This window comes from Apodemus sylvaticus, chromosome 9 (assembly GCF_947179515.1).
Source record: "Apodemus sylvaticus chromosome 9, mApoSyl1.1, whole genome shotgun sequence".
Lineage (NCBI taxonomy): Eukaryota > Metazoa > Chordata > Mammalia > Rodentia > Muridae > Apodemus > Apodemus sylvaticus.
The window spans coordinates 42,836,773-42,863,960 of record NC_067480.1 but is presented as its reverse complement, the minus strand read 5'-3'; the positions used below and the strand labels follow the sequence as shown (position 1 = coordinate 42,863,960).

The 27,188-nt window shown below is 37.6% G+C and overlaps 1 protein-coding gene across 1 annotated transcript in view; it reads left to right on the top strand.

Annotated features, from left to right (window-relative positions):
* Spag16 (sperm associated antigen 16) overlaps nt 1-27,188 on the top strand; it is a 979,959-nt gene that overhangs the window by 503,588 nt on the left and 449,183 nt on the right. The window contains exon 13 of the mRNA XM_052193590.1: nt 2,767-2,952. Within this exon, the coding sequence (XP_052049550.1) occupies nt 2,767-2,952 (186 nt within the window). The remainder of the gene's footprint in view (nt 1-2,766; nt 2,953-27,188) is intronic.

Below are 27,188 nucleotides of genomic sequence, written 5' to 3'. Positions count from 1 at the left end.
ATGGCAGCATGCAGGCAGGCACTGTAGCAGTAGCTGGGAGCTACATCCTGAGCCACAGGAAGATAAAGGGATTTTGGAATTGTCATGGCTTCTGAAACCTCAGAACCCATGCCAGTGACTCACTCCCTGGTGATTAAGCATCCCACCATATGAGCCCATGGAAGCCATTCTTATTCAAATCACCAGGTGTACATATCTCTCTTAGTTAATGTTCTATTGCTGTGAAGAGATGCCTTCAACGAAATTCTTATAAATTAAAGCATTTAATTGTGGGCTTGCTTACAGTTCCAGAAGGCGAGTCATCATCTTAGTGGGAGGCAGACAGGCAAGGATCTGGATCAGTAGCTGGGAGCTTTATATCCTGATCACAGGCAGCAGGCAGAGAAAGAGACTCTATACCTGGCATGGACAATTGAAACCTGAAGTCCATTCCCAGTTATACACCTCCAACACACACACACGCACACACACACAGAGATACATGCACACACACACGCGCGCGCGCGCACACACACACACACACACACACACACACCATTTAAAAAATAAAAAGACAGGAAAGAACATATGTATTTGTTTTTCTTGACTCCTCCCTCTTAGTGCCTGAAGGTAAGGAGCCACCTGAGAACTTAGATATTATTACTTTCTAATTTCCTTGCTCCTGTTGTATCCACATATGTAGTGGCATACATATGTTTTACATTGGGAGTTAGGGCTTTCAACCTACAGACCTTAGCAATGAGGGAACTATTTCCCCTGTTCTTTTGGATGGTTTTGGCTGCTCCTGGGGATTTGGTAGAATGCTAGAGAAATCCTAACTTACATTATTGAAAGATAACATGTTTCTGTTTCTCTCTCTCCCTCTCTCCCTCTCTCCCTCTCTCTCTCCCTCCCTCCCTCCCTCCCCCCTCTCTCCCCTGTCTCTCTCACTCTTCCTTTAAAAATGGCCTTTGTCTTGACAAGAACCAAAAGTGTACAGTGTTTCATAGTTTAATACACATATTTTGAAAGGTGAAAATATTTTAAAACAATATTTGAAGAGTTGTATTTCTTTATACTTAGACATATTTATACCTATGAGCTATAATGTTTAAAACTTTTAAATATTTGTTTTGATTATTAAATATCAGTTTGTGACACTTGTAAAGAAATGACAATACAATATGCCAGTTGCGTTTTAAATGAAGAGAAGTCTGTAAACGTTACCTGGAGAGTTCTTCAGGCACAGGCAAAAAAAAGTCAACAGTAATTCCTATCCTAGATGAAGATTTGGGTCCATGATAGCTTCTTTGCCTTTCAGAAACAGGTTATAGAAAAGGAAGGAAGGAAGGAAGGAAGGAAGGAAGGAAGGAAGGAAGGAAGGAAGGAAGGAAGGAAGGAAGGAAGGAAGGGAGAGGGAGAGAGGGGGAGGAGGGAAAGAAGGAGGGGATTGTTTTATGTTTGCTTAACTATTATGGATAAATGTAATTTTTATGGTTTGGTATTCAATATTAAGAACATCAATAAAGAATCAATTTCTGCAAAACAAAAACTATTTTCTAACTGCAATCACTGGCTGTCAAATGGAGAGTCTTCAGCTATGCTAATTTGACTTTGATAATAATATCTTTAGTCCACATGATCACCGTGTCTGCAACACCTTCAGGATCTTCCTGCCAGTGCTGGCTATTTCTCCTGTACAAATGAGAATTTCATGTCCTACTTACAATAGAAAAACGTTCGCTATTAACTATCAAATACCTTTCCTCATCTTGCTATTTTTTTATACTTTGGTGAATAATTAAATTAATTAATTTCTTCTGTCCTTTTCCTCCCTCCCCTCCTCCTTTGTCTACTGCCACCTTCCTGGATGAGCATGATTCCTAGCTGCATTCTAAATACCAATCTGTAGTCCCACTGGTAATCTTGGAGCTCACTTATTCTCATTTTGACTAGTTGTAGCTTTCTGTAATGATCTCCCGCTGCTACAAAATAAAGCCTCCTTGATAAAGGGTGAGCTCCACACTGGGTCAGTGGGTGAAAGCTGAACAAGAACCTAAAGACTAGTCAAGGTCAACTCACCCCGAGATGCTCCAAGTGAGGCTGGCTTGCTGCTGATATTCTACACCCCCAAAGAGCTAGCTGCTTCTGACCATCTGTTTCCTAAACTGGACTCAGTGTCCACTCTTTGAAAGCTACACCTTTGATAACATCTGCTAATAACTTCAATAGAATATCAAATGATTCATCCCCAATTACTCAGTAACTTCAAAATCTCATGTTAATGATATAGCACAAAAATCATCTCCTCTCTCGTCTTGAAGAATTTAATCAGCATGAGACAGGTCAATGACAGCAGCTTTCTTCCTATGATGTTTTCAAAGGGTCTAGATGGGCTTCATTTTTGAAGTCTCCTTTTTTCTTATAGTGTAGCACACAACCTTGAACTCAACTCAGGGTAAAAGAGAAAGTGCTATTTTAGTACATTAATCATGAGCAGTCTAGAAAATCTAATTTAAAAAGTTCATAGTAGCAGTTTATCTCAAAGCCTGAATTTTTAATCAACCAAAGTAAATAATTGTGCAGACTTAAATATTATCATGAAAAGTAGCCATTTAAGTGTATAACTAAAGCAAACCTTAATTAAATATACTCACCACTCAAAATAGTATATTCATACTAAATATAAATATATATGCATATAGCTATTATAAACATATATACACACATGGTTCACAAAAAAATTTAATTTTTTTTTTAATTGTCTTCTTGTTTTCTTGCAAACAGTGGCAGCAAGCTGGCTACTTCAAGTGGTGACAGCACAATTAAACTATGGGACCTCTCAAAAGGTGAATGCATCTTGACATTTGAAGGACACAACCATGCCATATGGTCCTGCACATGGCACTCTTGTGGTGATTTCGTGGCTTCTGCCTCACTGGATATGACGAGTAAAATCTGGGACGTCAATAGGTAAGAAGTATTTTAAACATCATCCATTTATACTGCTAGACCGTTGTCGGAGCAGAGTACTGTTGTTCTCGATGCTGCTACTGGGAAACATTAAAAGAAGCTGTTTGTTGATAAGATTACAGAGAGTGATGTAAGTAATCTTTATGAAATCCATTTCTAACTCTATTGATATTTGTTGATACAATAATTCCTTTCTGAGCATCAAGAACAAGACCAAGCCTGTGTTAAGAGATTAGAGTTTCGCCAACTAGAAGCTGTTTATTAAGAGCTGATGGAGATGAATATTTATTTTAAGCAGAATTTTTGCTCTACATTGCACAAGATTGCTGTATCCCTTAGTTTGGTTGTCATGAATATGATGGAATTGGCTTTTGCTCAATTTTTATTGATACCTTGGAATGTTTTCCCAAACCAATAATTTTTAGTAATTCTCAAACAGTAAGAAATTATAGATATGAAAGTTTTATATTTATCTTGATTCAAAGCAGACATCTGTTTCATTTACAATTCCATTAATCGTATCATAATCCATTTGATAGGCAAGAAAGATGCAGAAAATGTACATTAAGTGACCATCAGGTATTGTAATTGTTTCAGGCTAAAGGTCATATGTCAGAATTTGAGTTTCATTTGATGTTGAAGCAATGCCTAGGTCTCAAATTTTAGATGATGCCTCCTGGAATGTTATGCAAACTATTGTCCCATGTCCAGTATAATTTATTTTAAAAGAGAATAACAAAGCTACACCTTTGATTGTGACTTAGAGTTTCACATACACTTGTTCCCTCAAACAACTGTCCTCTACCCTTCCTGAGTTAGAAGTGGCATTTTAAGAGCAGAGGGCAATTAAGTGCTTGCAACCATTCAGTCAAAGGTTATCTCAAGTTCTTCATGTGAATAATTTCCCAAGGCTGTGCAGCAGTTCCTGATCTCCTCTGTCTCCCCATGCATGATACTTTGTTTCCTTGAGGCTGCAGCTGGGCTAGGTAAACGTCACTGTGGCTTTGCTGTCTGAATTCTGTAGCTGGTACAAGCAGCAGGTTGCAAGTCTGACTGTGAGAGGTGCCTTCCTTCTTGCCATGTCTTTCCCGTGAGCATCTTGTAGACTTGCCATCCTCCCATTAATTTTTACCTCAACAGCAATATTGGTCTCATCGCAGCAGCAGAATCCAGCATCAGGTTTCTTTCTACAGAAGTAGACACCCTGGAACATCATTTGGGAAAGAAAATTTAGCTAACAGGTACCTCTTCTCCGTGGTCTGTTCCCCATCTCTTTCAGACTACAGCCTCCAGGCAGAGAAACCCCATCAGCCCTACAGAATTGCTGTGATTTTGTGAATGCTAGGCAGATGAGCATTCATAATTTCTACGTTATTTCCTTTGTTATTTTAGTGTTGGCGTTTGTAGGTCTGCCCTAAATGAACTTTGTCTGTTCCTTATTACTCTTTCCTTTTTTTTATTCAATATATTCTTTATTTGCATTTCAAATGATTTCCCCTTTCTTGGCTGCCCACTCCCCGAAAGTCCCATAAGCCCTCTTCCCTCCCCCTGTTGCCCCATCCACCCCTTCCCACTTCCCTGTTCTGGTATTGCCCGACACTGTACACTGAGCCTTTCCAGAACCAGGGGCCACTCCTTCCTTTTTCTTGCACATCATTTGACATGTGGAATATGTCGTGGGTATTCTAAGTTTCTAGGCTAATGTCTGCTTATCAGGGAGTGCATACCATGAGTGATCATTTGAGACTGGGTTACCTCACTTAAGATGATGTTAAGATCCATTTGTCTAAGAATTTCATGAATTCATTGTTTCTAATGGCTGAATAGTACGCCATTGTGTATATATACCACATTTTTTTCATCCATTCTTCCGTTGAGGGACATCTGGGTGATTTCCAGTTTCTGGCTATTATAAATAGGGCTGCTATGAACATAGTGGAGCATATATCCTCATTACATACTGGGGAATCCTCTGGGTATATGCCCAGGAGTGCTAGTGGAGTTGCAAGCTAGTACGACGACTCTGGATATCAGTCTGGCGGTTCCTCAGAAAACTGGGCATGACACTTGTGGAGGACCCAGCTATCCCACTCCTGGGCATATACTTAGTACTCTTTTCTTATTAGTTGTAAACAACTTGCACAGTTGCAACTGTGCAACTTGACAGTTGCACCGGTCTGCTAAGCTTTGATGACTAAAGTAACAGGAACAACTTCTGGCTGATACTAGACCTTGACAGATTCAAACATAGGCAGATAAATAACATATCTGTCTGGGTTGTAGCCAAACAACTGACTGAACTTTGCATATCCTATGTGAGAAAGCATGGCTGTGATTTTTTTTTTTACCTAATTCTATCTAAAATAGGGACAATTGTTTTGATTCTTAGCTGCACATCATTTTATTTGTGATAATCAATTGTATGTAAAAATTCCTAGTTCTATTATGCTTCAATATCATATGATCAGATTTCATAAATACTTTTGGTACTGAGTCATTGGAATGCACAATTATCTAATTTTAATTTCAATTCTATTAACCATATAGAACATGTAAACCTAACCATGATCAGGAGAGAAGCTGAATTCCAATAAAGCTACTCTTGATTAATGTCAAAATTGTTTTAAATTTAAATTTCTCATCACTATTCGGATCTCAATCAAATTCATCACCAATGCCAGAAACTGATATAATTTTGAAGCTGCAATGCTACACACAGGAACAAGTAAAGGGAGATATTGATTACTTCTGAGGCTGTTGATATGTCTTTCAGAGTTATAATCAAAACATGAAATTCTAATTGGCAATTACCCAAGGCTAAGTCTTGGTTTAAAATACCACAGGTTGCTTGAAATGACTTAGTGACTTAGGGGAGAGGGTGTTTCCCTTCGTCATTTGGGGAATGAGAAGCTGTGTGAATGTTCCTCTTCTCTGAATGCCACATAGTCCTTACGAAGAGAATACTTTGAACTGATACATGCCACCATCACCATCATGGTCAACATCATCATCCAGTTTTCTGTTCAACAAAATGTTAGATCACTGTGAAGCATAACCGAGACAGAATTATGGATAAAGCTTCATACTGGCTGAGCAACCCTGAGATCCCTGGACACTCTCTAAAGTACTACTCAGTCTGTGTAAGGCCTCGCCCTGTGGAAGTTCTCAGGCATATTTTGATGGTCTTCTCAACAACCATACACATGAACTGACAGATGTATGTATTTTGGTTAGAAATCATTGTTTCCTACTTCAGTTTTAAAATAGGCCCTTTAAGGTCAGTCACTAAGCATTTTCCACTTTGGAAACACATGCATACATATACACACACACACATGCATATGTGCATGTGCACACAAGTCCTCACACAAACTCATATACACACACTCATGCACATAGCTATATGCTCATATGCATACACACACATACACACACACACACACACACACACACACACACATGCATACACACACAGGCACAATGCATCTTGAACTCAGAGTCCTTGGCATATGATGGTTTGCTTGCATGCATGAACCAAAGGTTGATCTGCAAGTGCCTTTGACGACTATTGAGTACGATTTTCACATTCCAAATTCATATTCAAGCTGTGTGACAAGTTGCTATCTTATCCTACATGAATCTATAAAATGATTAAAATTAGGTAGGAGTATTAAAAATGATCTCAGTCGGCTGTAAAAAATAATTTATGTTTCTTTTTCCAGGCATTCATACACAACACCAGTGAGTAAGTGTTCATGAGAGGAGTTAGCAGTGTAGGGCCATTTAACAGACATAAGGAGAATTTTGGAATCAATCACTGCCCTCAATGAGATTATAAATAATTTAAAGATGTAGCAATTTTGAAGCAATCATGGGATTTTCATTGCATCTGCTCTCTATAATATCGCATCAGGTATTCTGTGAGACTCCTGGCCGTTTGTCTTCCAAGGTAAGTGTACTTGGCCAAGCAGCTTCATCAAATTGACGCTTTGGTATTTGGAAGGCAGGCCGTGTGCCTGCACCACTTGTAACTGGAAGGAAAGGGAAACAGCCAAGGTATTGTTGCTTCGGCTGCCTCAGTGAGACAGCACAACAGCAAGAATTCAGAAGTAGGCATCGAGGACTGACAGAAACATGGGAACTTGTAAAAATTCAACAGCTTCTCCCTCCCAAATGATGGGAAATAATTTCAGTGTCCTTAATTCTCAAGTGTGGTTTCAGATTCCTTTGAAATTATGTGGAGAAGGAAACAAAGCAAGTTGAAGAACCATTCAATTTGTGGTTTTCATTCTATTTTGTTTCTTAGAAGCAAATTCATCAGGAACCTGCGTTTTTGAGAGAATCACACTGACAAACCATGAATTGACAGGTAGTAACTCACCCATTCTTAAAATAATCCAGGAAGCCCAAAATGGGCATCCAGAGGAAATGAAGTTCCAGTGTCAGTTAGTCACAAAGAAGAGTAGAGCAGAGAACCTATCCAGATACATCCATTGAGAATAGTTGACAAAGAAAAGCCTGCTATAAAACAAAGCCAGAAGCCACGATAGAAACACTCAAGCCAAAGCAAACCCTGAATTCACAAAATAAAGCAAGCAAACCGGTGGGAGAAGCTTGCGCCCTTGTGAGCTTCTCTCAAGGAACTTTCTTCGGGGCCTCGGAGAAGTGCCTTGATTTGCTTGCTCGGATGCTAAGGCAATGCTCCAAAAGGGGAATTTGGTTTCCCACTTCCTTTTTCTCTGTTGCCATTTGTACAACTGCTCTTCTTTCCTTGTCCCATCATCGTACCGGATGTTGGTGGAAGCATACTGAGGAAAGCTTTGCTTTACCTGGTTGGTCAGCATACCGACCACTCTGACCCCACTGGAACCACTTGAACACCGTCCGGAGAACACTGACTGTGGACTATGAGCAATGGCTGACTGGGATTGTGGGTTGTTTCTCTTTCTAGGCTGGAAAAACATCAACAAACACTTTATAGGTGGAGGAAGATGCGTCTCAGTTCTTTGGCGGGCAGAAAGCTGTATGAGAGGCATCCGTTTCCTTTAGTTTTATGTATATATTCGTAGAGTTATCTGCGTGTATTCCTACCAGATACAGGTATATACCTCTAGATGCTGTCAGATCTGTTAACTGGTAACTATGAGCCTTCTCATGTAGGCAATGAGAACCAAACCCAGGTTTTTCACAAGAGGAGCAAGTGCTCTTAAGTACTGAGCCACTTCCCCATTGTCCCAGGATTATCATTTGTTTATGCATCCAGAAAACCTGCAGTAAAGCCCTTACCTAATCTATTATTCTAATCTTTACAACAGTGTGATGGTTTGAGTAAGAATGGTCCCCATAGGTTCATATATTTAAATGCTCACCTAGACAAGTAACTGAGAAGGATTAGAAGTGTGGCTTTGGAGAGAGAGACAGACAGAGAGAGAGAGAGAGAGAGAGAGAGAGAGAGAGAGAGAGAGAGACTTGGAGTGAACTCTGAGATTTTAAAAGCCAGTGCAGACCCTGTGCTGAGGCCTGCCTGAGGTTCAGAACATAAAGCTCTCAGACACTTCCCCAGTGCTGTGGCTGCTGACTGCCATGCTCCCCGCCATGATGATAATGGACTAACTCCCTGAAGCTGGAGGTTAGGCCCCAATTAAATGTTTCTTCTATAAGTTGCTTCAATCATGTTGTCTCTTCATAGAAAGAGAACAGTGACTAAAACACATGGTTTCAAAAAATATGAATTTAGATGGCTTTGTATTGGAAAGAAAGCATATCAAATGAGCAATACTATGCTAGTTACAAGTGACAAATTTTGTTAAAAAGAAAAGAAAAAATAAGAAAAGAAAAAAAAACATGAGAGATGATCAGAAATGACATTCATGAAAAGGATTGTAACTCCAAGGGGGTAACCTTTACTATAAAGCTTACTAATATTTGAAAAGTCTGAACAAACCAACTACCCAAGCAGGTGCCCAGGATACTCAGGCTCTTCTGAAGTTTTCTACAATGATGTCAAAACTCCTTGTCACAGGAGTTTTGTCAAAGGCCAGTGTAACTGGGGTAAATTTAGCCGACAGTGGTTTAGGTCTGTCTACCTATGTACATATTCTACATCTCCATGCCTTCAGGCTTCTTTTTCAATGAAATGGCAGATGCCGGTAGCTGTAAGCACTAGGTCCGATCTGTTTTACATATTAATAGATGACCAGATGACCGTTGTGAGATTAGACTAAGGAAGGAGAGGAGCAGTAAAATCAGATGAAAGTGAAAAGCCAGCCAAGAAGGCCCCGCACAGTCCAGGCAGAAGACGGAAGACCCTGAGCCACGCTGGGGCAGGGACAGCAGGAAGAAGGAGTCTCTGAGCTATGATGATCTTTGAGAGACAGAGAAAACAAATGACCTGTTACATATTTAGATGACTAAGAAGAAAAAGGCTCATTCTCTTTATGCTGGCGCCTTTCAAAAATAGATATAAAGGGAGAAGTGCCCTCTGACTGCCTCTCTAACGTTTCTAGGGAAGAGAATTGAATGCTCCTTCCGTCCATTGGCATTGCTTCTTACTGAATTTAATAATTCACCAGTCAATCAAAAATCTTGGGCCAGACGAGAGGGGAGAAACAGAAGGAATCAGTTAAAAGTGAGAAAAGGAGATGTGAAATATGAAGATTCTGGTTCAGAGAGTTATTTTCTGTTAGTGAAATGTAGTATTCATTTCTTTTGGACAAATAATGTGCTAAGTTGAACTTCAGAATGAGAGAAAATTCTTTATTTCAGAACACTTCTTTATTAAAAAGTAATAAAAATGGGACTTGATATTTATAATATAAAATATTCCATTAGTATATTTCATGTTCAATGGGACTCACTCACAAAGTTACCTATTCTGGCAAAAAAAAAAAGGACATATTGTACAATATTAATGCTTTTAAGACATAATAATGTAGGAAGGAGTATTAAGACTCAAGGGCATGGATTATTTCTGCATTAATACTTGTCTTGTGTTATGAAAGTCTCCAGTTTGCCTTGTTATACTTGAAAAGGCACCCAGGACATATATTAGCAGACTGCTAAAGTGATGCTTAAAATATGATTATGCTATATTAAAAGCAATGGTAAGATGCCTCTTGTGAGTAATTTGCCCTAGTACTACCCAATAATGAGTCAACTATTCTGTCTGCAAAGGAGCAATGCCTCCTTGAAATACAGGTCTGGAGAGATATCCAAGTGTGGCACATAAAGAAAACATGAAAATAATGTTTGTATTTTAATTTCTCTCTCCAAAAAAAAGCACACATTATATAGTTAAAGAAGTACCTGCTTTATAATGGAAAAAATATGAAAGCTAGCATTCATACTTTATTCAGAAAGTTTAAGCTTGGTTTAAAAATTTAACAGTTCTCTCATAACTAATATGGCTTTGTCTGCATTTGTGAGGAATGCCTACAGCAAGTGCCCACTGCAATAAACTTGATGCAGAAGTCCTTTTAGATCAATATGCATGGGTCAACAAATAAGAGGGTGTATGTCATGAGTTTTTTGAAATTTAATCCTATCCCTCTATACAGTAATACTATGTCATATAAATGAGTTGAATAGTTGATATGTAACTTATATTAAATGAGATGTTCTTTCTCCTTTATATCTTATATGCTGAATAAACTAAATATTAAAAAGAGTTTGGATGAATAGATGAGACTAATGATATTCTAAGCGAATAAATATATTCACTTATATATAATACATATAAATGTATTTTTACTTCATTACTGCCAATCAAAGCAAATCAAATATACCATTCCTATTACAAGATGATTTAATGCATGAATCTTTATTTTCTTCATTGCTATGAGCTAAAAATATTTAGTATATTTCTTCAATATTACCTTTTAACATAAAAGTATAGGTAGTCATAGATAAAAAAATAGCATGAGACAAAAACAAAAATCACATTTTTAATGTTTAAGGTTTACATATAGATTTGAATATTTGAATATGCACAAAATTATCTTTCATACTCATTAGTATGAATAAAATAAATTTAAATACTCAAATTAATTTTAAAGTGGCATATAAATATTTGATTATTTTTTTACTTATTTATGATTTATCTGGGCCCCCAAACACAAATTATCTTCAAACCATTTACCTGGAAAAACAAACACTAAGTGTTATGATAGTCCAGAAACATTGCTTTGGAATTTTAAAGCAGTTCTCAACTGAAAGTAAACACTAACTCTTGATTCAGTTGTTAGTGAAGTGGTTTTCCCTGAACATAAAATAAAAATGAAGAAATAAATTAATGTTAAAATAGGAAGACTTAACAATTGGAAGGAAATGAATCGTCCCTGTGGATACTTTCTATGTTGGCAATTAATATAAATTACTTAAAGCACTAGAAAACAGAATGTAATAAAAGACTTAAATTATGGTACCTCACAAAGGCTGAAATCTGGTGTGCAAAATCTCAAATTTAACAATAATGTGGATCTTGGTACCATTTTCTTGGTGAAAAGTGGAACTCAGGAAGGTGGAAAGACAATTCTGTTCTGAGCCTTGATCATCTAGCCGCCCACGTGTGCCCCATGGAAACAAGACTTTTAGTGGCGTCTTCCCTTTAGATTTCATCTGCACTTTTTTGTGTTGTTTACTAGATTTCATTAAAAAAACACTAACACCTTCTTTCTTGGATGCTTATTGTAGATTAAATAATTCAACATGTGTTGGCTGTGTTTCTATCCCTGGACACCCTTTGTCTACATCCCTTGAGCTGAGAATACAGTCCAGAAGCCAAATTCACTCTCTTCTATGAGTCTTACTGATACCTACATCATATATGTTATTAGAAAACTCCTCCTCTGTCATTGATTAGAAACTTAATTTGTTGTCTCTATGTACCAGAAGGGAACACCAACCAGAATCTAGGCTTCTGGCAAGCACTGGTGACCCTAGCTCTCTACCTCATGTGAAAATTATGCACCCTCTGGAGCACAAACCAGCAAGCTGGCCGATGAAGGTGCTGAGCCTTCCATCCATTGCTTTCTTCCTTGGAGTTTTGCCTTCACTACACATCTAAATAAAAGTTTTCATGCAAAGGGTTCACTTTCCTGTGATCCCACTGTGGTTTGGGGTAATCATATGAGTCGTTGTTTTTTATCTTGAGTGAGGAAGAAAAAACTGTACTTTATAACAGCATGTTAACAAGGATCACAAATAACAATTAGAAATAGCCATACTGACATGAGCTGTGATATAACTATTTATAATTAAATTATTTTCTTCTTTGCAACAAAGTGAGTATCCAAATTTCATAGTTTCTTAAAGATGCAGGTGAGCTCAAGGAGATATAAAACCTCATTTTTTTTACTTATTAGAAATAATATTGACACTTAAAAGTCAGTGTTGAAGGAACAAGATGAGTTAAACTTTGGTGGCTGTGCTACTGTCTTACCATGTCGAAATATTATTTCTTTCCCCAAACTGCAAAACTTAAACTTATCATTGGCAATTCGTTCCTATCTAAACATGCATTTATTTGCATTTGTGCTTCCATGTGTGTACTTGCATGTACACACACACACACACACACACACACACACGTGTGTGTGTGTGTGTATATGCATGATGTGCATATATATGTGAAGATCAGAAGTCAGTTCCAGGAGTCTGCATCAATCATTCTAAACTGTATTTTTGGAGACCACATCTCTCACTGAATCTTGGACTCACTAACTTAGCTGATTAGATGCCCCATATCTCCTCCAGCCTCCCCTCTCCCTCTCCCTCTCCCTCCCCCTCTTCCTCCCCCCTCCTTGTGCTGGGGCTATGGGTGGTGCATCTGTGCACAGGCTTCTATGTGTACTGGGGATCTGAGCTCAGACTTCAAACTTGTACAGCAAGAACTTCACCAACTGAACCTTCCTACATCTACTAAGTATGTATTTTTTAAATAAAAAATATTTTAATATAGAACCCTTATATTAAAGCATAAATATATAAGAAAAAAGTGGATATTTAAAATTCTTTTCTCAATTTACTTTTCCCAGATAGCTGACAAGTTTATAATAACACCTAATTAGTTCAGTCTTAAAGGTGACCTATAATTTATTTTGTTGTCTACACTCTACTTATATGACAAACTTATAATATATAAAAATTATATATTATAATTATGACAAAATTATAATATACATTTTAGAAAACTCTTATTGCCAACGTTTCCAAAATAAATGGAAGTTTACTATTTTACATATATGAATAAATGTCTCAAGGACATATGAAAACAGCAATAATAAATTATGTCTGTAGCCAAAACATACTGCCTATGTGCTTAATATAAATCTCTCAAACATTTTTTTAACTTAAAAAATTGGGGGCTATTTATATGTGCATCCACACTTAATTCTTGCTTTCATTTGCTAGTAAGTCACTTCCAGACTTAGAATAAAGGGGTTCGGAGACATCTGACATCCTTAACAATAATTCACCTCTTCATTATCTGCATTACCATGGTTTTCATTATCTTTGTTCACTGTTTTACCATCACAAACTAAGCTCCTGGTTCCCAGATGGAAAGAGTATTCTTTCTCCCCTAAAAGGACGCTGGGATTAATCCCATCAAGCTAATAGCCCTGTTTATCTGGGTTACCACAAAAATGCCAACCACTGTATTCTAGATATTATCCATATATTCACCAGTCAGACTTCACCTCTCACTCACCTCTGATCTCCTTTTCACAGTAGGCCTTGGAATTCAATGCCTCTCATCAGCAAAATGTTCTCTTTCTCCAACCTCTTCAATGTACTATTTATCTTCTCCTTTAAGCTGCTGCTACCTGGAGGGTATTGATTACCTTTCCTAACAGAGCCTGTAACTCCCTCCCTTTAATCCTAAGAGATTTACATCTTATAATGAGTGATCAGCATGCTAACTGAGATATATGTTATTCTGGAATGTCCATACACTTATTGTGGTGTATATTCTTGTGTGCCTGTGCAGTGTGTGTGTGTGTGTGTGTGTGTGTGTGTGTGTGTGTGTGCGTGTGTGTGTGTGTGTATGTGTATGCGTGCGCATGTGCTCTCCATGTACCTGGAGGTTTGCTAGCAAATTGTTGCCACTAGCCTGGACTCCTGGGGCTTCAACTATAGCTAGGAAACTAATAAATGTTCTTTTGGATTAATATATAAAGTGATGGCTTATATTTCCTTCTTGCTCTTCATTATTGCTTCTAGACCACATTTCCTTCCGCTTTGTTCCTCCAAACCATGCTTTATTGTAAGCACATTCTTCATGATGGGACCATTAGCTACTTTACATTTTGTCGTATGCTGCTCTCCTGCTCAGCCCATCACATTTTGACTAATTTAGTGTTTATTTACTGTCTTTATTAGCTTCAACATCAGTGCCTCAAAACAGGAAACCAATACCCTGCACTCTGGATTCCTAACTTATTCACTGCTAGCGCTCATCACCACATCTCTATTTTGGTTCCTGCCTCTCTCACACAGAACTCAATACAACTGCACTTGAATTCCATTTGTATTAGAAACAGTTTCCAAAATGCCCCACCCCACAGTCTTCTTGCATGGCTATTTCCAATGAGAATAAGTCCCATAGGCTCATAGAGTTGAACACTTAGGCTCCACTTGGTGCAACAGTTTGGGCAGAATTGAGAGACACCACCTTGTTGGAGGAGGTGTACCACTTGAGACTTTAAGGTTTCAAAAGACCAAGTGATTCCTAAGTTAGGTCTCCCTGCCTAGTGCCTGGCCCAGCATCTGCCTCCTGCCTGCTGCCATCCTCCCTACCCCGAAGGTGATCGACTCAGTTGCTTTGTCCTGTGTCTTCTTGCAGCTCAGAAAGGTAGGATGGATACTGTTGAGTAGATCGTTAGTTTTATCACAACGTCTTCCTTATCTCACCTTGTGAATCCCCTTGCCTAGCTTTCGCTCCATGTCAATTCCCTGTCATTCTCTGCGGACACCGTTCCTGAACATGGCTAACTGAGCATGACTGAGGAGAAGAAAAACTCTTGCTTATTAGCTTCACTTGATATGTATGTATACCCTCAATTCATAACTGAATTCTAATGAGTTGCTTCTGACATCTTAGTCCACCTACCAGATGAGTATTTTATAACTTTCTCTTCTACCTTCCTATCTTTAGCACTCTCCCTAGTTTTTCTCCTCTGAGCTGAAGACCTTGTTTTTTCTTCCTTCCTTCCTTCCTTCCTTCCTTCCTTCCTTCCTTCCTTCCTTCCTTCCTTCCTTCCTTCCCTCCTTCCTTCCCTCCTTTCTTTCTTTCTTTCTTTCTTTCTTTCTTTCTTTCTTTCTTTCTTTCTTTCTTTCTTTCTTCTTCTTTCTTTCTTTCTTTCTTTCTCTCTTTCCTTCCTTCTTTGCTTCTTTCTCTTTTTTCTTCATCTTTCTTTCTGTTTGTCTTTCTGTCTTTCTTTCTGTTTGTCTGTCTTTCTGTCTTTCTTTCTTTCTTCCTTCCTTTCTTTTTAATGTTTTTGAATTTTATTGGTTCTTTTATATATTTATATTTCAAATGTTGTCCCCCCTTCCCAGTTTCCCCTTCACAAACCCTCTGTCCCCTTTTCATTCCCCAGCCTCTATGAGGGTGCTCCTCCACCCACCCACCCACTCCTGCCTCAATGCTCTAGCGTTCCTCTATGCTATGTCATTGAGCCTCCACAGAACCAAGGGGCTACCATTCCATTGATGACATATAAGGCAATCCTCTGTTACATATCTAGCTGGAGCCATCAGTCCCCCCATGTGTACTCTTTGTTGGTGGTTTAGTCCCTGGGAGCTTTAGTTGGTTCTTCCTATGGGGTAGAAAACCCCTTCCGCTCCTTCAGTCCTTTCCCTAACTCCTCCATTGGGGATGCTGTGCTCAGTCCAATGGTTGGCTTTGAGCATCTGTCTCTGTATTTGTCAGGCTCTGGCATAACCTCTCAGGAAACAAGTATACCAGGCTCCTCTCAGCAAGTGATTTGTGGCACCAGCAATTGTATCTGGATTTGGTTTCTGTGGATGGAATGGATCCCTTGGTGGGACAGTCTCTGGATGGCCTTTCCTTTAGTCTCTGTTCTACTCTGTCCCTGTAGTTCCTTTTGATAGAAATTCTGGATTAATATTTTTGAGGTGGGTAGGTTTTTATTTCATTGAGAAAATAGGTCATATCATAAAACTTTTCTTATTTGCCACCACAACCATCAATGATTATAGATTTTTCTCCTTTTTCCCCCCTTTTGCTGTATCATATTTAGATCTCTTCGAGACTAGCTTATATTCACTTAGTTAATCTGAAATTACTGTATTCAAATGTCTGAAATTTCTGTTGGGTCACCCCTGTGACTGTTTATACAGGGCATCATCATCAGAGGTGTCTCAGGAGCATGGGAGTAGAAGAGTCATCATCTAAGCCTTTACTTGTCATAGTGTTATTGACCACACTGGCACACATGCAAGTAAATCCAACAACTGAACTGGGCTAAATGTTTGTATCCCAGACAAAATCATTGTTGAAGCTCAAGAACTCACTACATGTAAAGATGAGGACTTTTGGAGATAATTAAGTCATAGGATGGAGATGTTATTGAGGGGATTGGTGTCCTTAGAGGAAGACACAGGAATGCTATCTCTATGTTGTCCTTGTCTACCATGTAAGGGGGCGATAAGAAGATAGTAATCAACAAACCATAGAACAGGCTAGACATTTTTTTGTCTTCTGACATTTTGATCTCAGATTTATTAGCCTCCAGAACCATGAGAAGGAGTTTTTTTTCCTTACCTCCAAATCATCTACTCTGCAAGAACCCACACTTGTTAAGGCAACAACCATTTGCAAAGAAAATGCTCTGTCCATGTCTGTTCACATTACAATCATCTTGTAAATGCAGGTGTATTTCCACCTCTTATCCATTTGCCATCATATAGAATTTATTCACTTCAGTTGATCTAAGATTGAAATACAACTCTTTATCATTTCTAGACTATAATGAGGACTGACTCAGAAAGGATTTTGGAAAGATGCTTAAAATTTATCCCTGGAGTAATAATGTCAGGATATGTGTACATGGCTTGTCGGTAAATTTTAGATGATCATTATTCATTTTATTGCTTTTTATTTAGAACTTATTCAGTACAATATATTAACATGGACTCACTTGGTCAGTAATAATAACACAATTTTACCTGTCATCAAAACTAGGAAATTAATATTAACACAATATTATTAACTTACCTATTGAAATTAGCTGAATCTCATCAGAAATTTTGTTTGCTTTTGAGTGTGTGTGTGTGTGTGTGTGTGTGTGTGTGTGTGTGTGTGTGAGAGAGAGAGAGAGAGAGAGAGAGAGAGAGAGAGAGAGAGAGAGAGAGAGATCATGTATAGACTGAAACTTTTATTAGCTGGGTAGGTAAGGTTAACCAACATAAGCAACATCATAGTCAATTATACACAGGTACATCACTGTTAAATTCTCCATAATTCTCTTCAATCAGCATGTACTTCCCCCCAGCATAGCCCCTAGAAATCACTAAAAATTTTGTTCCTCTTTATAATTGCCATCCCAGTATTATATACTTAGAATCATACATGATGTCACCAGCGAGGAACAGCTTTTCATTTTTCAAATATTTAGCACCAAAATGCAGAAATTCCTTCCACTGTTACACATGGCTACAGTTAATAGTTCATTCTTATTTCTTGCAGAATAATAATTATTGTAAGCACAGTCCAAAATTTACTTGTTCATTCAGCCCATGAAGGACATCTGGCTAGATTCTAGTTTGGGGATTTTACAAATAAAGCCACAGTGAATACTTACGGTATAGATTTTGTGCAAATCTAAATCATCATTTCTCCAAAACAGTAATTTCCAGATTGTATGATAAATATATATATATATATATATATATATATATATATATATATATATATATATATATATTTAATGTTACCAAAAAAGAAACTGCCAGATTTTTTCTGGTGTAACTATCTATTATGATTTTACTGTCAATACCTGAGAAGTAGGGTCTCAGCATCCTTGCCAGCATTTGTTACTATTAATGTGTATTTACTCCAGCCACTTTAAAGGCTACACATTGGCATTTTCTCATGATAGCAAACAATTTCTCTGGTGGCTGATAATGTTAACATGTTCTTGTGTGCATATTTCGTTTCACTTCCTTGTGAAAGGTCCACACTAATGCTGCTCCTCTTTCTGATTGAATTGTCTTCTTCCAATTATAAACTTTAAAATCACACCATAAAAATCTTTCATGCTTTTCCTTATTTATTTATTTCTTGCTAATTCTAGCTCTGGTTCCGTTATCTCAGCAGCTCTCCTTCCTTCCCTTGTCTGACAATCAATCCTTTGCTCGGTTTTGCTGGTAACTAGCAAACAGCCCCTTCCTATCCTCTTTTATCTTGCCACGGAGCCTTCTGCTCCTCACTAGGGGCTCTTCATCCTCTCCATCCATTCCTGATGACTCTGACATTCTTCACCAGAAGTTTATCTCTGGTTTCTCCTAAAAGTTTGGGTTGAAGACTCAATCGTCCTGGATACTTTTATTTTATTTTTTATTTTTAAGATTTACACTTATATAACATCTGTAGCTATATACAGACACACCAGAAGATGGCATAAGATCCCATAACAGATGCTGGGAATTGAACTCAGGACCTCTGGAAGGGTAGTCTGTCCTCTTAACTGCTGAGCCATCTCTCCAGTCCCCTCCTGGCTACTCTTAACTTCTGACAGCTACAGTTTTCTTTCTGGCTAATTATTCATATTACAGCAAAATTGTGAGGTTTTACGACCTTAAGCACACACAAAAAAATGCACTCATCCCACACCTAATAAAAAAATTTAAATGAAAATAAACAATAACAAAAGCACATAAAATTTTCATATTTTTCCATGAAGGCAATATTGCTGTGGCTGTATTCAGTACCTTATGAATATTCAATTATTTTAAAAGTCCCCTCTGTCTCTTTAAATCTCCCTCTTTGTATCTGTCTCTGCACTTTGACCCCTTTGGTAATTTTATGCAGCTGCCTCACTGGTGCCTAAGGCACATGCATCTTTTTTTTCTGTCGTGGTTTTTTTTTTTTTGTGAATAATTTGTTCTATGTCATAAAGCATTCATGTTTCTGCTCTAGTTGTCATTGTCTTTATTGTCTCTCTGCCACATTTCAATCACTTGTTTTCTCTCCCTTTAAAAATACCTGGAGTCCCTAGTAGTTAATTCTGAGCTACATTAAATCATCCTCTCTCTCATTGTTTCTCTGAGCATTTATTCTTTCTTTTTTGTCACTTTCTTTTTTATTAGATATTCTCTTTATTTACATTTCAAATGTTATTCCTTTCCTGTTTCGCCGCCCCCCCCGAAAATCCCTATCCCATACCCCCTTCCCCAGCTCACCAACCCACCCACTCCTGCTCCATGTCCTGGCATTCCCCTAATCTGGGGCATCAAGCCTCCTCAGGACCACCCCTTTGATATCCAATACAGCCATCCTCTGCTATATGCAGCTGGAGCTATGGGTCCCTCCATGTGTACTCTTTGGTTGGTGGTTTAGTATATGGGAGCCCTGGAGGTACTGGTTGGTTCATATTGTTGTTTCTCCTATGGGGCTGCAAGCTCCTTCAGCTCCTTCAGTCCATTCTCTAGCTCCTCTATTGAGGACCTTGTGCTCAGTCCAATGGTTGGCTGAGAGCATCCACCTCTGTATTTGTCAGATACTGGAAGAGCCTCTCAGGAGACAGCTATATCAGTCTCATGTTGCAAGCACTTGTTGGCATCTACAATAGTGTGTAGGTTTGGTGATTGTATATGGGATGGATCCCCAAGTGGGGCAATCTCTGGGTGGTCTTTACTTCAGTCTCTGCTCTGTACTTTGTCTCTGTATCTCCTCCCATGGGTATTTTATTCCCTCTTCTAAGAAGGACCAAAGTATCCACACTTTGGTCTTCCTTCTTGAGCTTCATGAGGTCTGTAAATTATATCTTGGGTATTATGAGCTTCTGAGCTAATATCCACTTATCAGTGAATGCATACCATGTGTGTTCTTTTGTGACTGGGTTATCTTACACAGGATGATATTTTCTAGTTCCATGTATTTGCCTAAAGTTTCATAAATTCATTGGTTTTAATAGCTGAGTAGTCCACTGTGTGAATGTAAAACATTTTCTGTATTCATTCCTCTGATGAAGGATGTCTGGGTTCTTTCCAGCTTCTGGCTATTATAAATAAGGCTGCTATGAACATAGTGGAGCATGTACCCTCATTACATGTTGGAGCATCTTCTGGGTATATTCCCAGGAATAGTATAGCAGGATCCTCTATCGGATGTAGGGTTGGTAAAGATCTTTTCCCAATTTATTGGTTGCTGTTTTGTCCTATTGACAGTGTCCTTTGCCTTACAGAAGCTTTGTAATTTTCTGAGGTCCCATTTGTCAATTCTTGATCTTAGAGCATAAGCTATTGGTGTTCTATTCCTCACTTTCTTTTCTACTAGTTTCAATGTATCTGGTTTTATGTGGAGGTACTTGATCCACTTGGACTTGAGCTTTGTACAAGGAAATAAGAAAGCATTTATTCTTAAATGCTTTACCCGGTACCAAAAATTTGATATTCTGGACATTTTTCACGTGAATTTCTTTGCATATAATTACACTGCCCCTTTATATAATATATATGGGTAATTTATATATCATGGTGCTTCAACTCAAAGGAATGATTTCATGCAATTACTTTATCCATTATCTTCTGGGGTTTGGTCTCTGTAACCTTGTCTTTGCATATCTGTATTGAACATAAACTAAAGAAATCTAAATACTTTTTGAAAACTTTTCAGACAATTTACTAACATAGTAATTATAATATAGAACAACAAGAATGTTCACACTGGGTCAAGATAATGTCTGCAGTTGCTTATGTCTAGGGGCCAAGGGTGCCACTCAGCCACAAGAGTTCTCTCTGATGTGTAATTTCCCCTCATCCAATGCTAGGAGTCTCTAATGAATTTAAAAAACATCTTGTCAAAATCATCACAACTTTTCACTTTCAAATATCTATGTGTTTGCTCTATGAGAACTTCTGTTCTCACCTTGCTCATCAAAGCAAATAAGCTGCAACAAAGAACTGAGAGACCATGCTTGCTGCATCTCGACTCTAAATACTACTATTGCCGGCCTCACTTGTGCCCTGGATTTTGATTACATAATGAAGCATATGAAAGCAGGTTTTATTCTGACAAAAATTAAATCGCAGAAGAGCCATGTGCAGAGATGCCTGTGATCCTGCAAGCAGGTGAAGTACGTGAAGCAGTAGACCCTGAGTATTTCCTAAACCCAACATTAATTGAAATGATTTCTTTCCTTCCACGTAGCAAAGCTTGGTTGAATAAGTATGCTTCACCGAGTACAAGCATGTGTGTGTAAATGTAGCTGTCATTCGGAGGACACAAGAATGTAGACTGTCAGATCAGAAGTGCCGCAGCTTCTATCGTGGCATACATCTATGCTGGGTGAATCAGACTGACACGGATTTCTTATTCATGAGTTCTACTGCATGTGGAAGCATTGCCTGAATCTTAAACCGTTATGCGATATGAATATATTCTCACTTAAAATTAGGTAAAAATGGTCATAGCATATTAGAGAGAAGTCAGCAGAGGAGCCACTGCCTGCATAGCACACATTTCATGTGGATTCTGGCTCTCACAACTGTTCAAATATTTATAAGTACATGTTTATTTTCCTATTTCTTTAGAGATTTGGGGAAAATACTAAAATTCGAATGCTCTTTACTCGTCTTCATGAATTCATGGGCCTTCCATTTCTTAGGTGTCTGTGTCTGGATTGGCACTCACACATCGGAGAACCATTGCCTGCTTGAACCTATCTACCTCACTTCCAGTCTGCCTTGGCAGCAATGAGAACACATTTCACATAGTCCCTCAGCAATGGCTCATGCCTTAGAAGCTTCTTTTGGTCATTTGGATAGTTAATATATGTAGCTTCCTGGCCCTGATGCTTAGAACAGAACATTCTGAGTGGTACTTCTTTTTCTTATGGAATAATTGTTTATTTTATTGTTGACATAATTTTCTTTACAAAACATTTTTTTATGTTTTACTAATAATTTTGAAACATTATATTTCGACAATGAAGACTTTTTAAGTACTACTCCAATTTCTTAAACCCCCAAGGACTGTGAAATTATCCAACTGAAAATTCAGAATTTTGTAATCTGAATTCTTGTAGACTCTAAATATGTTAAAAAATTGAGAGAAATTTTAGGCAGAATAAAATTGCTTAAAAAGTGTTTAAAAACTGTAATATGTAAAGTTTGGCTAGTGTGTTGACCCAAAGTATGTATTCAATAGTAGCACAAGTTGTAATGAAGTAAATTTTAAAGTTCATCTAAACATACCACAAATAAAACAGGAAAGCTGAACTCAATATGACAATAGTAAGCAAGTCTCCTTAAAGTGGAGTAATGCTTGTGATTGCGATGGCAGCAGAGAATGTGACATTATGTTTCCAGATCTTAATATAAATTGCTATTCTAAAGGCACAAGCATGCAAACCACAGAAATTATTAATAACAGGGAACCAAATGCCTGAGCTAGGCTTTCTATTCTTAATTTGATTTATATCTGTACTCTTCTTTACCAGAAAGGAATTAAAGCAGTTTACAAGGATAAATAAAAGATGACAAAATACAAGTTAAATTTGGAGGAGGAAACAAAAGATAAAATCTGTGGAAACAAAACAGAGCCTGAAATATATCAAATTTTGTTTTGTAATAAAGCATCTTTATTGTTGATCCACACATTGAAATTTAAGCTTTCAAGTAATCAAGCAAAGAAATTAGTCTTTTTGTTTGTGTAACAAAAGATGTTGGAGATACACCCAGACTAGGATAAAGAAATAAATGCAGTGGATTAAGAGAGAATTTTTTAACTGAAATTTCTATCAGAGAACAAATGTTCTCAATAGGAGTCTCATAAATAACCTGGAATGGATGCAGAGGCAGGAGACTCACTGAAAGTGCAGGAACAGAATGGTCAGCATAGAAAATCCCCAGGAAATCCTGGGCTACAGTATCGAGGCCATATCTTTACATCCAATAATGAATGCATAAAGCTAAAAATGAGAGAGCACAAAACACATACAAAGTAACCCATAGTATAATACAACTAGAAAAATTAATTAGCAATATGTTTAACATATTAAAACGCATTATACAATGCGGGACAATGAAATCTTTCAAAGAGGAATAATTGGGGTTTTTTTAAAGAGAAATGACTATCACCCAGGCCTGATATCTCACAGCTGTAGTCCCCTTGTAGATATCAAATGGCAGCCTGAGGCAGGAGGACTGTGGGTTCCTGGTCAGCTTATGATACATGTACAACCAGGAGCTGTGTTGAAAGGAAGCCAACTGACAAATTCTGAGGCCAACAGAAATGTGTGCTCACCAAATTTTACCTAAAAAATAGTTGGGCATCAGAACAATGACACAGATAGGAGGAAATCTTTTGCCATGCTGTTGCATCATCTCTGTGCATGGGATGGCAGTCAGCTGAGGAAAATGTGAAAAAGTCCTCACTGTGCCCACACTGTCTCAAGGGCCTGAACTACGTCATCAGCAGGCGTCGAGACCCATCCTGCAGGTCAGCCCTCGGGGTGATTTTGATGACAACTGGTTGATTACATTTGGAACTCTTCCATCATTCACAGTCAGCTAAGACACAGAATACTACTCATTGGAATGGTAACTGCAAAGAGAAACAGCAGTCAGTTGAAAAAAATAAAGAACCAAAACTCCAGGCAGAATGAGGAGGTGCTCTGTCAAGCAGCTGCATAGCTGTGCATTTATTCTCATTTGTATGGCATAAATAGGCTTTAAAAATCACAAGTTTCTGTCATTCGATGTTCCAAATTACCCTTATCCTCATTGAATTAAACCCAAAATATCCTAAAGAAGTAGACACATAATTTTGAAGAGAAATTGTACTGAACACCAGAAATAATAGAAAATGCTCAGTTATTTCTTGTTCCTAATAAAAAATGCACTAAGAAATACTGCAAATATGAAGAGTGCCAGTATCAAAGGTTTCCATGAAGAACTGATAATTAAATTCTACCTCTACAAAGAGTAAATATACATTTAACATGTTAAATATAGATAATTTTAAATGTAAGTTATTTGCATACAAAAATTATATTTCTAATATTTAAATTAAGGGAAGATGAGGCAAAACACTGAAAACCCAAACCAAACTATAATTCTTGTGATAGCAAAGATAACTACTATAAATGTGATTAGGGATATGTAAACAAGTAGAAATTCTCATGGGAGAAAATATATATACAAGAAATAGTATACACAAAGAAGTTCCCAGAGTTAAAGAAATATTTAGGTCTTTGAACACAAATTCATGCCTGAATAATTTGCCAAATGAAAAGTTTAAGATCTAGTACATAGACAAACACTCCTTATAGGCATACTCTAGTAAAACTTATAATTTAAAGGAAAGGAAAAATCCATAACAAATATGAAGTGACAAAACTGCCCAATAAAGTGATATCTCAATAGTCCTATGGTGTGACATGTTAACAGGAGGTTAGCTTCAAGTAAAAGGTTTTAGAAAAATGCTATAATAATACAAAAGTTTCACCTACAAAGATTTATAATCTTGACTTGTATTTTAGACTTCATGAATGTGAATTTTTGATTGACAAGTTAATTTTTTTTTTCTTTCAGTACACTAACTTTCTCATGCATGGCCTTTCAGTGCATCAGATCCAAAGAGTCAGATGTTAATATTTTGGAATCAATATTTTGAAATTACCGATATGAAGTTCTTGCTATTTCCAAGGCTATTGGTATCAGTGTGAATACTTTGCTTTTCGATCTGAGTACTTTGCGCTTCTTTTGTGAATTCTCAGTCGCATCTGAGATGCTTACAGGTATAGTTTTTCCGACATTTCTATATTCCCCCTTTTTTTTATGTTCTCAGTGTATGTATATTGGAGGGAATAATGTCTCATATTTCTTCACGGATATTTTCACATTTTGAAACTGTATTTTCTATTGTTGTCTTCAAATTGCACACCGTCTTTCCTCAAGTGTGTGTTTTTTCCTTGTGATGACTTAAAAATCGCGTACTTTTCATCTAAATTGCCAGACGTGAAAGTTTGAAGTTAACAGTACTTCTTTCACCAAGTCTATCTGTTTCCGACATCCCTGCTGGCATCTGATCTTGCTTCAATTATTGACAACATTCTTTAGTTTTCTAAGCTGATTTCTAACCACTCTTTTGAAACCCTTGCTTGATGAGCACAGTATCCAGCCCTGTCTGTGTTCTCCCTCCGCGCTGGACTGGCTTGTGTGTGTGAGTCACTGTGCTTCATTTCTTTGTGTGCCTCAAATCCTTCTGTCTATAAGTTGGACATTCGGGATGATAAAACACAAACTCGGTAATGTTCCCCTGCTCTCTCTCCCATCATGCCGATAGTTCAATTGTGCTCAAGTGTTTGATGACTGTATCAATAATTCAGTAAGCCAGTTTCCCCTACATTTGCAGCCTCTGAAGTTGCTCTGCTGAGGATAAAGTCACGGACCCAAGAGTGAATATCCAACCATGCCTACGTTACAAAGGGTTCTTCCAGGTTCAATTTTACAGTATGTCTCTCTGTTTTTCTCTCATGGCCTATGTTTTTCCTAGTAGCATACCTAGCTATTTATATCCGCTAAGACACTCCACTATTTATCCCAGTTAGCACCTCTGTCTCTTTGTCAACATCAACATTTGTACAATTTCTGGACCTTGATCCATCCCTACATGTTTGGTTTTTTTTTTTTTTTTATTTTAGCATCCCTTTCTTTGCGTCTCTTTTTTTGTGTTTTATTTTGCTATTTTTGGGCTACAAACCTTCTTTATTGTTTACGACCATTATCCCTTACTATTTTCTATAGCGTTTGAATCATTCCCAGGACTTGGTCTATAAGAAATCAGACCTGTTAAATAGAGCCATAGAGCTTTCTGTTCTCGTGGGGTGCATTGTTCAGTCGGTAGAATGGATGGGTACTCTCTAGACAGCAGCTGCTTCTTTGCATGGGGTAGCATGCCTGTTTGATGAATACAGCTGCACTAGTTTCCTCTTCTGGTATATCCATCTTAAGGGAAACCTAGACCAATATTTTGTGGGGCCCGGAATTTTAATATTGAATTTGGTGTATAACATCTACCCAATGTTAAGGGCTTTGACCTGCCTAAACTATAATAAACTGGAGCTCTGGGCTGGGATATGGGAGGGCATTGAACCTCATCTAAGTAACACTTGTATGGAGTTTCTACCACACTTATCCTGAGTGTTTCAAAAATCAAATTTTGACGCAAACAGTGCAGCCTTTCACTTTCCTTGAATAAATTCAATGTATCATCTTAAGTGACATGTTCTGCATTAGTGTTACTTCCTTTTCCCAACTTCTAATTTAGTTTAGGCTGAAATAATTCTCTCATAAGTAATTGACTTGTTCAGAAGAAGGTTCAAATGTATTTTTACAGCATATTACACAATAATAACTTAAAACATATACAAACATGTTTTGTACATACTAGAGCATACATTTATCCCCACCTATATGAGAATACAGGCATGCTGATATTCTGATTCAAGCTACTGACATAATTTATAAAAATATCAAGCCTAGCCAAGAGAAATAAGTGTAAAGGTAAATTTTCGATAAGTTGCTTATTTTATTCATCAGTATCTTTTAAAGGATTTGGAAAATACTACTGATTTGGAGAAAATATATTCAAATTGTATATTAAACAGGGGTTTATATTTGAAACGTATGAGCAGTTTCTATAGGGGTATAACTCTGGTCATAACCAATAGAAACAAGAGGAAGCACTCTCTTCAAATGTGGATAAAGAGTTGGGATAGATACATCTCCATAGAAGATATACAAATAGCCAACAAATACATCAAATTGTCATTGGTTAACAGAAAATTACAGTCTCATCTACACTGAGCTGTCTCTTTGTGCCCATTTGGATGACCTCTGCCTGAAAAAGTGTTTCCAAGAAGGTTGGAAAATTAAAGCCCCTTTCTACTATTAACAAGAAAATAATATAGTGTCATTGTGTGCTGAAAACAATTGATAGTTCTTACAAAAAATTAAAATAAAGTTGTTATATAATCTAGCAATTCCAC